This window comes from Mytilus trossulus, chromosome 5, assembly GCF_036588685.1.
Source record: "Mytilus trossulus isolate FHL-02 chromosome 5, PNRI_Mtr1.1.1.hap1, whole genome shotgun sequence".
Taxonomy (NCBI): Eukaryota; Metazoa; Mollusca; class Bivalvia; order Mytilida; family Mytilidae; genus Mytilus; species Mytilus trossulus.
In genome coordinates this window covers 29228919-29245821 of record NC_086377.1, presented here as the reverse complement: position 1 = coordinate 29245821, position 16903 = coordinate 29228919, and the positions used below count along the sequence as shown (strand labels likewise).

Genomic DNA, 16903 nt, shown 5'->3' with positions numbered 1-16903 from the left:
GTATTTTATTTCAACTTTTAATTCGTTTTTGTTGTAATAACTGTGTATAATCAATATACATAGAAACAAAAATGTGTCCACAATGCATACACGGATGCCCAACTCGCACTTTCATTTGCTATGTCCAGTGGTCCGTGAAATTGGGGTCAAAACTCTAAGTTGCTATTAAAATTAGAAAGGTCATATCATAGGGAACATGTATTGTGTACTTCAACTTCATCAAAAACTTCCTCGACCAAAAATTTTAACCGGAAGAGGGACAGATCGACGAACGAACGAACGATCGGACGCATGACCAGAAAATGTAGGTAGGTCATGAAAAATATTGATAAAAATTCTGTTTTATACCTTGAGTGTATCATAATTGGTTCTTGCTTCATTGCTATGCAACCATTGCCTCCCTTTTTGGTCATATTTCTTAGCATTATTCACTTTAGAGATATGTCTTTTCGTTGTGTGTGATATAGTTTCGAAGACTTCTAAAATGTATCTTTGCCAGGAACTGGCGTTTTTATTTTCGGTTGTACATTGTAAGTGCAAATGAGCAAATGTAGGTTGTACATTGTAAGTGCAAATGAGCAAATGTAATAGTAAAGAAAATTATTACTTTTGTCTTGTTATTTCAAAGTTAAAGTCTGAGAACATGTTCGATAATACAGTGCCAATAGCCATAAATAAACTGCTTTGTCAGTATTTTGCAAAACATTTCGGAATTTTGGGTTCTCCATGTTCTTGGCCTTCTTAACTTTTTTTAATTCGAGCGTCACTGGTGAGTCTTTTGAATCAAACGCATGTTGCCTATATTTCTTGCCTGTTTTCTATGATTAGTTTATTGACATGTTGTCGTCCTTCGTGTGCATTTTGATTGTTACTAAACGTGAACATTTTTTTTTATTATTTTTTTTTTTTTTATTTTTTATATATACATGTATTAGACCGTTGGTTTTCCCGTTTAAATGGTTTTACACTAGTCTAGTAATTTTGGGGCCCTTTATAGCTTGTTGTTCGGTGTGAGCCAAGGCTCCGTGTTGAAAGCCGTACATTGACCTATAATGGTTTACTTGTTTTAAAATTGTTATTTGGATGGAGAGTTGTCTCATTGGCACTCACACCACATCTTCTTATATCTACATACAATCCATCATCATCTCATCACAAATATCTAAAATTTCAATCATAATGTATCTTCAGTATGGAATTCAGTGTCTGTAATATTTATATCTGGATAACTCAGGTACGATACCAATAACAAAGTATGCACATATGATTATTTTAATAATATATTTACACACATTATAATATTTAGAGTCCTTTTACATTTACAAGGACTATTTTTTATAACAAAACATATCCAAGCAAAATCTTTGGTTTTTATGGCATTCTTTTTAAAGCTCCTTCAATATATTTGTACAGAAAAGTAAATGTTTTAAACATTATAAATAAATAAAGTATTTGGCGTTAAATATGTGTTTTTGTTAAATGTAAGACCTACATCATTGGACAGAGCTGAGTATTGGTTAGGCCCATTGTATTAGCATGTCATGATGTTATTGGAATCAAACACAACGTTATACACAACCTTAAAGAACCACTGGTCCTAAAAGACGCCATTTTTATACTTTCAACTTATACTTTTACGCCACCTGCAACCTCTGACGCTTTCAATTATGTTCTATTTATTTTCCACATGTTTAAACACTAATCTTATTCATCCCCTTGAAATGTTAATTTCAAGAAATAAAAAAAAATCAATCTAGTAAATTTAAATTTTAAAATAGATGTCGAAATTTTACTAGATTTTAACAGTGTACACATTTTGAAGATGTTCGTTCCCCCCTTCTTATTTCTCTTATTTCTAATTTAGAGAAAAAAAAAATGAGAATTAACATGTTGACAATGATCATAATTGTATTCAAATCAAGTGTTATAATATTAACTAATAAAAACAAAAATTGAAAAAGGAGATTCAAAATTGTGTTTCTACCATCTCTTGACTAAATTGTCATTGTATTGTGGTTAATGAAAATGTCGATAAAAATGAAATGAGGCAGAATTATTTGACAAGTGTACGCACCTATTTGAGACATCATATAGTATCACAGATTTGAGTGAAAGCTTTTTGCATTACGTTATAATAACACAATTATCAAAAATTTGGCCATCAGTTATAAGCATACAAACGAACATGTTGTTAAATACAAAAATGTCAATACAGTTAACCACGGTTGACCTATTCAACGTGATAACTGCAGTGCAGGCGTTCTAGTCCAACGATTGTACGTCTTTTATTTTAAAACAATATTTTGTTTATATGTCTACTGCTCTTCTTCCTCTCCTCCTCCTTTCTTTTTTTCTTTTCTCTTGCCTCCTTGTTCTGGTAAAGGATTAGATTGCCAGTGTCGTCTTCCCTGAAAACTCCAAGTTCCCTGAGTTGTCGGTGGTTGCCAACCACTATTTCTAGAATGCCGTGAATCATGCCAGTTTCCGGGGGAAGTTGGACCGTTTTGTCGATGCCCACTATTCCCCCAGTGACTATTTTGAGGTGTTGGGTCTTGTCGTTGATGATGTTGCCAGCTTTGTGGATTATTATTGTTTGAGGGATTGTTCCAGTTATTATGATCACTGTTTCTATTTGACTGCGCATGCCAGTTATCTGCGCGTCGCCTTTCGAATCCAACATCTGGACGTTGATTCCATCCTAGTGACTGTGATTGATGCATTAAATGGCGATTCCATTGGTTGTTTGGGGGATTGTTTGACATTTGCGACGTCCTCCAATCACCGGTATGTGATGCCTGCGATTTGTGAATATTGTTTGTTGTATCTGATCTTGACACTACTGGTTTCCGTGGATCAAAGGATTTTTCCTTTATATTTGGGTTTTGTTCGTTACCGCTGCTATCGTGGTTAGTGTTCGATTGTCCTATATGAGACAGTTTTGATTCTATTAGCTTTTCGATTGACATTATCAGTGACTTTACGTCAGAAGGTGCAGTCGTTGTTGTAATGGGCGTGTTTGTTTGCTTTTCTACTGGAGAAACGGCATATCCATGACTAGAAGCATCTTTATTTAATGAGGCGTATAGGTCTACCAATGCTTTATTTGCGTTAGAAGAATTTCCAGAGTTCCCAGAGAATGCAGATGCAATTTCATTTCCGATTTCATTGATCTTGATATTTGTTTGATTATTTATATAACATCCACACTTGCATACGGATTCCACACATTGCCCTTGTACACACTTGCTGACACACCATGCCCCAATCGATTTCATTGATGTAAACATTGCAACGCCCTCACATCCAAAATTAGGAAGCTGAGGATTACATTCATGTGTTGTGTTTATTGTGCTGGTTGATTGTGATTGACTGGATGCACTCGTTTCAAGAGATTGTGTATTTGAATGACTATGTCCATGTTGATTATTTGACACGTGTGGTTGATTACTTGGGTTCTGGTGATGCTGATTATGTTGATGTTGAATGTGTGGGTTGCTGAACACTGGCGGTTTATCCGCGTTAAAATCGTTTGGCCGATAATTTGGGTCTTGATTCTGTTGATTATGATTTTGATAAGAAAATGCATTATTTTGATTAGTACGTGGATTTTGAAATTGCTGGTTGTTTCGGTTTTGACCAAAATTATGACTGAATTGATTCGATAATTGTTGTCGATATTCTGTATTTGGCATCTGTTGTTGATTCGGATGTGCATTGTGATAAGGATGTTGACCATGATGAGGTTGATTGTTGTATTGCCATCTTGAATTTCTAAAAAATTGCGTGGTGGTCATCGGCATTGGTGTAGTTTGAATGGGTAATTCTTCGCCTTCTAATTCATCAGGTTCTATGAAGGTCGGAATAGGTGGCGGTAAAGTTGTAGTCATTAATAATTTGTTCATCATGTGCTCAATTCGGTGAAGTCTGTCATTAAGCGGGTTTGCCTCTATATAAGGATTCGATTTCGGCCCTATCCTTACAGGGTTAATTTCAGAGTTTTGGAAATTAGCATTACTGTTCATGTTTGGATTGTTATTCATTGTCATTGGTTGAACAGCAGGCAATGACGCATGCGTATTGTACGGTATCATATTTATTATGTAACTAGGAGTTGTTGTTGGGGGAAGTTTCTGTTGAATGATGACTTTCGATAAATCTAGATTTGTTTTAAGAGACTGTGATATTACTCCATGTTGATTTAAGGTATTCATTATCTGGGAAATCTGGTCTCCCTTAGTATCTAAAATGAGATTATTCCCTGCAGGAATTTTAACAGTGTTGGCATTTTTGGCTTTTGCTAAGTCAAACTCATAAAATGATGGGAAGTTTTCCATTTGAATCGCGTTATTTTTGTTTACCTGTGAATCCGATTTAATGGGTGTTTTATTAGCATCCAACTGATTGACTTTCGGGGTTGTATTAACGTAAGTACTTTGAATTGTCTGTTGATTAAAAGACGAAGGTTGTCGCTGTAAATTCTGATGCGAGTTTACTTCCTGTGACAGTTGTGTTGTTGGCTGTACCGGAAGTAATTGGTCGGTATACAATGTCTTGCGGTTGTCATTTTGCAAAGTTTTCACTTCATGTGATAACACAGGCACAGCTTGCATTGGAATGTCTGGTAAAAAGCCATTTTGTACAATTGTAGAAGGTTGTTCCTGGCCAGAAAGATGTTTATGAAGTAACTCATCGGGACTCATTACAACAGTTTGTACGTTACCAGAAAGATGTTTATGAAGTAACTCATCGGGACTCATTGTAGCAGTTTGAACGTTGCTAGAAAGGTGTATAGGAAGTAAGTTATCATTACTCGTTGTTGAAAGTTGAACCGTTGGGTTGGTGTCTTTCGTCGAAGATGTGCTTTTTGAATTAAGTACCTCTATTGGTATGCTAGAATTAGAACCTGGAAGTTTGAATAATAATTTGAAGCCTCCTTTTACTGCAGAATTCTGGAGTGTGGATAAAATATCATTTAACGTAGCGGCATTGTTTACTTGTTGGTGATATTGATTTGTTACTGGAGGCATTGACGAGGGAGTTGTTAAAACATGCGCAGTTGTAGGCGGAAGTGTTGTCGGGACAGGTGTCGTAGTTGGAGGATCAGTTGGATCTGGAGGATCAGTAGTGTCTCCAAACATCATTTCCTGTAAGAACTCCGATGGAAGTCTAAACCCGAAAGGTGATGTCCCGAAAGGTGATGTCCCGAAAGGTGATGTCCCAAATTGATTTGTAGGCATGATACTGTGACCCATATGTGTCTGTCCGTGATGATTAATGGGTATAATATTGTGAGTCATAGGTGCCTGTCCGACCTGATTTACAGACATAATACTGTGACCAATAGGTGCCTGTCCGGGCTGATTAACAGGCATAATATTGTGACCAATAGATGCCTGTCCGGGCTGATTAACCGGCATAATACTGTGATCCATATGGGCTTGTCCAGGCTGATTTATAGGCATAATACTGCTACCTATATGTGTCTGTCCGGGCTGATTTACAGGCATAGTACTGTGATCCATATGTGCCTGTCCGGGCTGATTGACAGGCGTAATACTGTGACCAATAAGTGCCTGTCCGGGCTGATTAACAGGCATAATACTGTGGCCAATAGATACCTGTCCGGGCTGATTAATTGGCATAATACTGTGACCAATAGGTGCCTGTTCGGGCTGATTTATAGGCATAATACTACTACCTATATGTGTCTGTCCGGGCTGATTTACAGGCATAATACTGTGATCATGAGGTGCCTGTCCGGGCTGATTAACAGGCATAATATTGTGACCTACAGGTGCGTGTCCGGGATGATTTACTGGCATATTACTGTGACCTGTAGGTGCCAGTCCGGGCTGATTGATTGGCATAACACTTTGACCCATAGGTGCCTGATTTATTGGTAACGTATGTTGTAAGGGTACAGCATTCATATAAATGGGTTGTCCTGTCAAAGAATTCAATGATGCTAAATTACTTCCGGTTTGTTGAACTGGTGCATTCACTACATGTTGTTCTTGAATACTATTTCGTGCCATGTTTTGATTCAAAACGGCTGGTAATATGTTTGGATTTTGATTGATATTTGAAGGCTGTGATATCCCTGTTTGCTGTATAAGTTGTTGTTCCAGACTAACATGTGGATTGATTTGCGGGGGTTGAAGATTCGCACTTGATTGTTGGTTAAAAGTGGGTTTTGAATGTGCACTAATAGCAGGAGATTTCGATTCTGCTTGAGTTAACATATTTTGTAAGAGTGCAATATCTTCTAATAACTTTGATGACGATGTTTGTTGATTATTTAAAGAATTTATGTTGTTTCTTACTTTCTCTTCTTGTCGTTTCAGATCAGTTAACAATGCCTTTTCTCTTTCTATCTTTTGAAGTAAAACCTTTAAATCCGGATCAGCGGTCGGTTGTTCGAAAACAGTTGAAACATGTGCTCTTGATCTAGTGTTCAGTTGTTGTTCATTTCGTTCTGGTTTTCTATGTTCAGTTATTGTTCTAGTGTTCTGTTGTACGAATCGTTCTGGTTGTCTATGTTCAGGTCTTGTTCTAGTGTTCTGTTGTACGGATCGTTCTGGTTGTCTTTGTTCAGTTCTTGTTCTAGTGTTCTGTTGTACGAACCGTTCTGGTTGTCTATGTTGAGTTATTGTTCTAGTGTTCTGGTGTACATGTTGTTCTGGTTGTCCTTGTTCAGTTATTGTTCTGGTGTTCTGTTGTACATGTTGTTCTGGTTGTCTATGTTCAGTTATTGTTCTAGTGTTCTGGTGTACATGTCGTTCTGGTTGTCTATGTTCAATTATTGTTCTAGTGTTCTGTTGCACGGATCGTTGTGGTTGTATATGTTCAGTTCTAGTCCTAGTGTTCTGTTGTACATGTCGTTCTGGTTGTCTTTGTTCAGTTCTTGTTCTAGTGTTCTGTTGTTGAACCTGGCGTTCCGATTGTCTCCTGTCAGTTCTTTTCCGGGTAAATTGATTTGGTATCTCTATTCCTGTTGTTTGAATTGTGTTGTCTGGCTCATTAAACAGTTTAGCTCGAAATAAAGTAGTTGACCAACTTTGCCCATCTCCTGGCATTTGTACAGGAATCCCTGGAAGTATGCTTTGAGACTGAATGTGTGTTGTTCTCGGTTCGCTAACTATTTCAGTGTTCTGCGAATTAGGTCTAGATCTTGAGGTCAAAAAGTTGATATTCTGTGAAGCTGTTCTAGACGAATGAAGCCCTTGGCGGGAAGATGTAGTAAGATGATCTACTGATCTACGATTCGTACCTGAAGTGGATGCTAAGTCTGATGTTATATCCCTGAGACTCTCAACATTATTTTGTCTTGTATTTATTGAAGAACCGCCTATCCTCGAAGTACTATCAGCTTGATTTGATTGACCCGTTGCTCTATCTGTTGGTGAATTTTCCTGACCGTTTAATGATCGATCTATTGATCGTAGGTATCTACGTACTTGTGTGGAAGAGAATGGATTGACTGCCATCGACCCAGGGCTTATTTGTACAAGTTGTGGTCTACCAGACTCCATGTTAAAAGCTACACCTCGGGGAAGTTGTCCTGTTCTTAGTATATAACGAAACGTTGTACGCAAATCGACAAGAAGTTTTCTCCTTATCCTCGAAATAGTCGTTCCGGAATTTGATGAAGTTCTTTGTCGCACTCGATCACGTGACCGGCGTTGTTGGGAAGCTTGTTCTGTGATTCGAGAATTAAGTACGTCATCTAATGTCGTCCTAGGCTGTTGTGTTTCTGTCCTTCGTGCATTGCTGAAAGCAGGGTCGGATACAGTCGAAATGGTTCTAGATAAACCATTATTTCCATTAAAAGGTCTATTTCTTATGAGGGCACTCTGTAAATCTGTACCCGTGAATCTGGTTCTGCCGCCATTACTATTTCTGAGATCGTTCGGGCTGATGATATTCCTCTGTCTGGAATTAATGGAAGGTATGTGAATGGCTCCTGGTCGTATGCTTATCTGCAATAAATGTAATAAAATATTAAAGTTTACTGTGTATATGATTAAATGCACTGTATGTTTTTTTTAATCAAAACAACTAACAAACTTTAAGCATAACAAAGCACAATGTGTCATATCTTTATACGCTTTCGAAACGAACATTTAAAACAACTATAGTAAAGACGAAAAACCCATTATATACTTAATACTAATTCAAAATAACACATTAAGCCTCAATTCTGAAAGATTGTCGTAAAAATTTACAAATAATTATATTCTGCTTCTTTAATTAAGACATGCTACACGTTTATTCGAGTTATTTGCAAGATTGATTTTTGATTGCTTAACGTCCAGTAGCAAATAGTTCATGCATATTCATGAAGAAAGGTGTATTAAAATAGTGTAAATATTAAGCATTATCAAACAGATGAAGGACTAGAACTAATATCATAATCAAGTACCATTTTAAAAATCAATAAGTAATTTGTGACTTACAATGTACATGAAACGCAGAAATACATTGTTAATCCATTGATAAAGATTTAAATTAATCCCTCATTTATTTGTCATTTTTAGGAATCCCCGACATGTTCATTCGCAAGAACCAATAGTTAGGGGGTCGTACAAATGCACATTCTAGCCTTGTAGTGAAAATAAATAAACAGAAACATGACATGATGCAAATATTTGAATATTCTGCAACACAAAATTCTTGAAACGATTCATATAAAAGTAAAAATAAATGTGTGCGCGACCAAAAAAAGGTAAAAAACAAATCATCATGTGTATCAACAAGACGAAAATCCGCGAACAAACTCTTTCATTGTTTTGTCTATTTGTATAAGTGGTGTTTAATAAATAAAAACGATTAAGTTGTTCTACTCTTTATATCAATGATTGCTAGCAACAGAGGAAAATGACTTGTGAACCTGTAAAATATACTCCGATTCTCCAATCTATAACCATTATAAAGTGTGTAATTAAAATAAAAATGTAAAATAGTTCTTTTGTTGTTTTTATTTTTTTAAATAATATAGCTGTTTTGCACTGATATTTTATATAGCACGTTAATTCAGGAAATATTTCGTCAATGTGCAATACAATGTTACTTTTTGATTACTTTTAGTTTTCATTTTCTATATGTATTAACGTTGTAAATTAGAATGTGAAATTGCTCTAATGTTTGAACTTGTATAACTTATTTTATTTAGTGGTATTTCGCTGCATCTTATAATTTTATGACAAGCCAAAACATGGCAGTATGCTAATTTTTAGTTTCCAATCGTATTATCGGCGTTAATTATAATGTGAAAATGTTCTTAGTGTACATGATTGGTTGACAGATGCATGTATGTGTATATCATATATCAATTATGTTGCTAAATTATAATAGAATTTGTATCCGCGTTATAACAGACGTATCTATGTCCGTATTTGTTGTTGTCCTCCGGATATTATAAATAAATAGCAAACAAAAGAATCATGTAATAATTAATCATAATTTATGAGTTTAAGTGTGATCATACAATAAAAAATTGACATGATCATGTAATTGTCACCGTTTTTTAACATGTACATTTTGATACTTTTTTATACATACTGTATTCGTGGGAATGCATTTAAAATAAAACACGTGAAACATTTAAGATAATTATTTTTTACTTGTTTCTTGTCCATGATTGGGAAAAAAGAAAATAATTATGCACATTGCATTAAAAATAAAAATAAAGAATTTTATTTTAGAATTAGTAGTTTGAATTTAAAAGGAAAAAAATCATTTTATGTTAAATTATAAATTTAAGAGACACATATACCAAATATTAATGCATTTCAATTAAGATCAAACATGTTTTAAAAAACGTCCGCGATTTAAAGAAATATCACGAATGTCATGTTGTAATTTAAAATTTGAATTTTTGAATTCGACAATTTATTTTAACGAGACATAATTCACATAATTACAGGTCCAAAAGGAAACATTTCTTATCATCACAGCAATAAAAACTAAAATATGCTTTTATCAACAAATTATCACAGTTTATGGATGCATGTTTTGGGATCGATTATAATATTTCAATTAGATAGCAAGGAAAAGTGAGAATTATTTTTTGTTCATATACTAAAAAACAACTGAATTTCGAAGAAGAAAAATGCGTGGGATTTAAATTGAAACATACAAAAATACACGATGACAGTACACAGAAATCTGTTCCCACCCTGGTTACGATGATTGACACATTTCAATGACGAGCCCTTTACACAAAATACATTCTTTGACTGAAAATTAATACCATATGACATATATATCAATGATTACGTAATTAAAAAATAGTTTTCTCACGAAAGCACATGGTGTCAATAAATACAAAAGATAGTAATAAAACAATTCAATGAAAAGTAGACGAAAAAAAGACAACTTGACCAAACCAAAAAATCCCAAAGAAAAGAAAAACATAAAACAGGTTAATTTCTTTTTACACAAATAAGGCTGTTAGTTTTCTCGTTTGAATTGTTTTACATTGTCTTATCGGGGTCTTTTATAGCTGACTATGCGGTATGGGCTTTGCTCATTGTTGAAGACCGTACGGTGATCTATAGTTGTTAATATTTGTGTCATTTTGGTCTTTTGTGGATAGTTGTCTCATTGGCAATCATACCACATCTTCTTTTTTATAACTAAAACCTACAACACAAACCCCACTATAGAAGCCAGTGGTAATCTCAGATGCTTCGCAAGGGTATCAAATCCTGGACCAAAGGAGATTCAAATCTAAATAATATAATAGATATAGGAAGATGTGGTGTGAGTGCCAATGAGACAACTCTCCATCCAAATAACAATTTAAAAAGTAAACCATTATAGGTTAAAGTACGGCCTTCAACACGGAGCCTTGGCTCACACCGAACAACAAGCTATAAAGGGCCCCGAAATTACTAGTGTAAAACCATTCAAACGGGAAAACCAACGGTCTAATCTATATAAACAAAACGAGAAACGAGAAAACTGTTTTGTACCGAATCACTTGTACATTACACTTGTTTCTGTTATAGGCTTCCGCCAGAATCACAAAAAATGTGGGAAGCGAAATTCATAAAAGTTTAAGTCAAAAACTAAGTTTATACAATTTCGTATTTAAATAATATAAATCAATCAAAAATGAATTCGTTGCTGTGTAGCTTTTTTATTCAAGTAAATAATCAGGTCACTCAAAACGAAAAATTTATGTTCATGGAAAATTTATCGTGTAAGACAAGTTTCATAATGTTTACATTCCTGGATGGTGTTCATACATAAATTTTTAATGCAATTGGTAATACCTTACAAAATCATATCTTCGTTAATTTATTATAATGAAGCATAATGCCATGCTAAATATCGTCAGAAATATGCATGTAATATTTGCCACTGGGCATAAGGCAACCAACATTCAATCAGCAAACAATCTTGCTAAAAACAAAAGAGAGGCTGATAAAACTTAGGCCTAAGAAAAACTGACAACGCCATGGAAAATCCCCTTAAAATGCCGTGCAGACAAACACCAGTCTATAAAACATAACGAAGAAAACGAAAGACTGAGCTTCAGGAATAAATACCCCCCCCCCCCCAATAAAAAAGGAACAAGAAAACGGGATATATCTCAGGTTCTCCTCGAGGGTAAGAAGATATTTCTCTACTTGCGGCCTTCGTTGGACTTGTGTTAGTTCAGGCTCGTACGGGGATTTCACAATGGAGAATAGATGACGGTATTTTTTTTTTGGATATGACAATCGAAACATATCCGTTGTCAACTGTAAAAAAAACTATTTCTTAATGGACCTATCCCTGGAAATATGCGGGAATTATACGAAAACTGCATGGTATAATACTATTTGAAAGTAAACACTTTTGAAAAAAAAAATAGTTTAAATGAAGCGGGAATTAAAATGTGAAAATCTATAAAAATACCATTAACCTCAGAAAAATGCCTTTAGACAACTAGTAGGAACAAAAGAGACCTACGAAACATAATCTGTGTTAATGTATGTATTATATGTATTATAGATGTTGATATAATTGTATACCTATAGTTTATATAGACTTTGGTAATAAAGATATAGAAACAAGCCTTTAGAACAGTTTGAACTAAAGAGACTTCCGAAACCAGACTTTAGACCAGTATGAACAAAGGAGACTTCCGAAACCAGCCTTTAGACAACCAGTATGAACAAAGGAGACTTCCGAAACCAGACTTTAGACCAGTATGAACAAAGGAGACTTCCAAAACCAACTTTTAGACAACCAGTATGAATAAAGGAAATATTTCAGAATACGTCCATGAGACAGCAGCCCAACAAAACAAAAGAACTGAGAGGATCAAGTGGTCAATATACGATATACTGTCTTCAACTATTTACTAGTGTCAAATAAATATTAAACTGTAAAGAAAAATCCATGTATGCAAAGGGACATAAGCGGATCCAGCCCCCCCCCCCCCCCCCCCCCTTTTTGTGGGATAATTTTTATTGATTATATAGAGAATGACTGAAGCATGACTGGAGCGACCTTAGGAAAAGTTCTGGATCCGCCACTTAGGGAGCACGTATATTTAATAGATACTGGGAGTATGTTGATTTAACTTAAGACATAACTGCTATTAACACATATATATAGTGACATAATTCGCTAAATCTTGAACCAATTTGAAACATTCAGTTATGATAACGTTAACTTCATTAGATGCACATTTCGACATTAACTTATCAAAAAGCAATCAGTGTTAAGGTACCTGACAAGGCACCCCCTTTTAAAAGCAACGCCAAGTGACTATACTATATACATGTATCCACAATCTAATTAAAAACCGATCTCGCATTGCTCCCGTTTTCTGATATACGCGACATATCAGAAAACTGGAGCAATGAGAGATCGGTTTTTAATTAAATTGATGAATCCATTGAGAATTTTATACTTGTATTAATATGTATATTGGAAATATTAATATGAATATATGTTAGTTACTACAGGTTGACTTCAGAAATGCAAATATACAAGGTAATTAAAGTATGACATCATAGAGATAGAAAACGAGACGTACAATTTACAAACTATGTTGAGCAAGTACATGTATTGAATGCACATGTTATAGACCTATAATATTAATAAATCACTGTAGGTCAGTTACGTGTATCATTCCCTAGTTTAATATCAGAGGAAGCTGTCATACTGTCCGTCTAAATGCCCGCGGGGCAATAAAAAGTCTTTAAATTAAAGTCTAAATTAAAATGAAACGTAATCAATTAACACAAATTATTAATTAAACTTTAATTAATGGACATTTTTATGCATAAATGTTTATATTAATTATAAGTTGTGGTATTACATGACCGTTTACTATAAATCATGACATTATTTAAAGCATATAAAATGCGATATGCTATGTCTTTATCCAGTAAATGTTGAAATACATGTAAAATAATGATAAAAAAAGCCCTGTTTTAGGTTATAATCCCCCTTACATGGTTTTGCTATACTCAAATTAGATGAATATAATTATGCTATCTAACCAAAATAAATTATATTAAATTTTTGTATTTTTTTTTATAGTTGGCTTTATATATTTTTTTAAATATGGCTTCTCTTAATTCAACTTAGGGAAATAGAATAATAGAATTCTACATTGTTTATTAATATTTTACCTAAAATAATATCAATGCATATAAATTCCAGCACATATTTGATTTAAAAAAAACGACAACCTGATTATATTATAAAACACGTTCAACATCAATATATCAATATGTATTATATATATATATAAAAAAAAGAAGATGTGGTATGATTGCCAATGAGACAACTATCCACAAAAGACCAAAATGACAGACATTAACAACTATAGGTCATCGTACGGCCTTCAACAAGTACCCGGTTAATATATGATTTTTTTGTATCGTTATTATAAAAAAAATCTAGTTTCATTCGGTAAATAAAAGAAATGACAAAAATAGACAATACGAAAACTAAAAATACTGTTAATTATATGTATAAAAGCGGCATACTTGTAATATATATAATATTTAAAAGCGGCATGTAAAAAAATCCATGATCCCAAAATAATATTTGGTCAATAAAAGAAATGACAAAAATAAATAATACGAAAACTAAAAAGACTGTTAATTATATGTATAAAAGCGGCATGCATGTAAAACATATATAATTCCGAAATAATATTTAAAAGCGGCATGTAAAAAATCCATGATCCTAAAATAATATTTGGTAAATAAAAGAAATGACATAAATAAACAATACGAAAACTAGAAAGACTGTTAATTATATGTATAAAAGCGGCATGTAAACAATCTGTGCTCCCAAAATAATATTTAAATTAAGATTGTGGGTTTGCATATCAAATTTTAATTTGAAGATCTTTGAACACTTATGTAACAGGAGGTCACACTAATTACCATTTTTGATTTTGATTTATACATTATCATTATTTGATTATTAATTAGTTGCACTTACCTGGTGTGATCTTTGACTTTTTGCATTTGATACGAATAAAATAATTACAAATGCTAATAAGCAATATTCATCTTTCCAAGTCATGTCCGAAACTTTGCATTAAAAACCGGTTTAGATTCTGTTCTTTACTTTTGTCAACGTGCTTGTCATGTTCCACATGATGTGTTTACGTAATATGAGTTTAAACGCATTGTTGACAAGGATTGAAAACAGAACAAAAAGTGATGTGTTAATGGTTGCATAACATTGATGCCTCTGAACATAACTACATGTATGTTTTACAAGATTATGACAGCAAAAAAAGTTTATGACCAATGGTCACTCTAAAACATCATAAACTATTAATGGACAGCTACCAATGGAATGTGTCATTTCAATTATTGGATGTTATAATAATTATTTTAACTTGATTTTCTCGAAATTTACTACTCGGTCGAACAGGAGATGGATTAGTACAAAAAATTAAAAATATTGTTTTTTAAGAGACGTACGGATTTTAAGAATAAATACAATGCAATGTGAATAATTGACTCAGTGGTTGGCTGAATAACGTTAAAAATCAAAGATTTATAAAAAAAAAAAAAATATAGTTTTTAAAAGTACAAAATCAATGACTAGGACAATGCCCCAATACTGAAAGCAAACATAAGAGAAGCATATAATGGGTGGGTGGACGTATAACGTCTTGTGGGAATACATAAAATGCATAAGCGGTACGAAAACATGATAATAAATGTGATATGAATATAAACCGTGCTGTGTCAGAAGACACACGCTGCACAATTTTGTATGTGCTAGTTCCAGAGGTAAAAGTCTCCTAGTAAGACATTTCACCACGCCCGACAAATCATTCTTACTTCTCAACGCCACGTTCTTAGCAGAGAAGCAGCAAATATCACTTTGAATTTTTTTGATTGACCCATTAGATTGTAAAATATGTATATAACTATGCAACATATGCTTTCTGATATCATTTAGGACAAACACTAAATCTAGATTAACCTGAAAATGTAAAATTGCTATTTAGCAATTAGTAATGCTTGTTTAGGGGCCAGCTGAAGGACACCTCCGAGTGCGGGAATTTCTCGCTACATTGAAGACCTGTTTTCCTTCTGCTGTTGTTTTTTATATGGTCGGGTTGTTGACACATTCCGCATTTCCATTCTCAATTTTATAATTTGAGAAAAAGGGTTAAAGTGTAGTTTTTCATGATGCAAAAGAACGCACTCGACAATAATCTTTTTGGACAATCAACTGGTCAAGTGAAGTTACAAGCTGCTACATACATTAAATTGGGTAGTACCCATGCAGTAGGAGTAAGAAGAAAGTATGTTAAAGAAAAGGAAGCATTTGCTGAATTAAGGAAGAGGGAAGTCATTTTCTTCTAATTGGAGCAATCGTAAGTTTTATTTTTTGGCGCAAAAGAACGCATTTTTGGCGAAAACGGATCTCTCCCACAATAATTAACGCATAACAATAGCATTTATCCTAATAATCTTCATCTAAAGTTCATCAACACGGAGTAACACCTCGCACCTCACTGCAAGTTAAAGTTGTCTCCTAGCACAAATGACATCGGAATGTTACGCTAGATGTAGATACCACATAGTCGAGGTTGTACACGAAGTACTTTAGTAATAAATCATAGGAAACAAATGGTAATGTATGACACACTAAGGCCGTGTTCACACCAAACGCCGTGTAGAGTAAACATGTTTACTATTAGTTTAGTGTAGTGTACACTGGTTTCACATTACATTTGTTCACATCTATACACCTTGTTTAGCTACCTGTACATAAGATTTGTTCTCACTTGTAAACTATATGTCATTTAAATGTTCATTACGAAGAACTGAATTCAAAATTTTTGGAAATTTTTTCTAGCGGTAAGGGAACAACCATTTGACTTCAAAAGGGGGATGGGGATGGGAATGGAAATATTCCGATCCCCAATTTGATAAAAAAAAAAATATGGTCATACAGATGATAAACAAAAATATTCTGAATCAAGAGTTTCCCCATACATTATAGTGTTAAACATTGAGAAAAAAAGTATTTGATCACCAGCATCGAAAAAAAAGGAATAAAAACGTACGCGCGAAAAAAAATCTTACTCAGATAAAAAAAAACAAAAAAAACTCCCCTTTTTTTAAGTTAAGTGGTTGCTACTTTATGAAAGCCATTTTTATAAATTGCAGTAGTTTGAATATACTAGAGATGTCTCGATAACGCATTAGAAAACGTTAGCTGCAACAGCGTGCTTACAGCCGAAAAAAAAGGATTGAGATATTAGGGATCACTACATTTTTATCTTTTCTGTTCGTTACAAATAGTATTTCTTCTCCAAGGAGTACTTGGTAAAGGAATAGGGTAACGTTTTTTTTTATTTTATTTTACGTGTTATTTAACAGATCTGAGATACTAGACAAATATATCATTTACC

At 33.9% G+C, this 16903-nt stretch overlaps 1 protein-coding gene across 2 annotated transcripts; it reads right to left on the bottom strand.

The window, feature by feature from the left end:
- Positions 1-1346: 1346 nt before the first annotated feature.
- Positions 1347-14636, bottom strand: LOC134718738 (uncharacterized). 2 transcript variants are annotated; one of them, XM_063581424.1, is made up of 3 exons: positions 14461-14636; positions 5210-7979; positions 1347-5179 (listed from the first exon to the last, which is right to left on the bottom strand). In XM_063581424.1, exons 1-3 carry the CDS (start codon positions 14542-14544, stop codon positions 2316-2318), a joined length of 5718 nt encoding a protein of 1905 aa, XP_063437494.1. In that variant the 5' UTR covers positions 14545-14636; the 3' UTR covers positions 1347-2315. The 2 variants fall into 2 exon arrangements, with proteins under 2 accessions (XP_063437494.1, XP_063437493.1); XM_063581423.1 differs by having other exon boundaries at positions 1347-7979.
- Between the last annotated feature and the right edge of the window lie 2267 nt (positions 14637-16903).

Bases quoted from the DNA above. Each gene is read 5' to 3' on its own strand.
- LOC134718738 (XM_063581423.1), bottom strand. From the start codon at position 14,544: ATGACTTGGAAAGATGAATATTGCTTATTAGCATTTGTAATTATTTTA. The intron at 7,980-14,460 runs GTAAGTGCAACT...CATTTATTGCAG, and splicing joins AAAGTCAAAGATCACACCAG to ATAAGCATACGACCAGGAGC.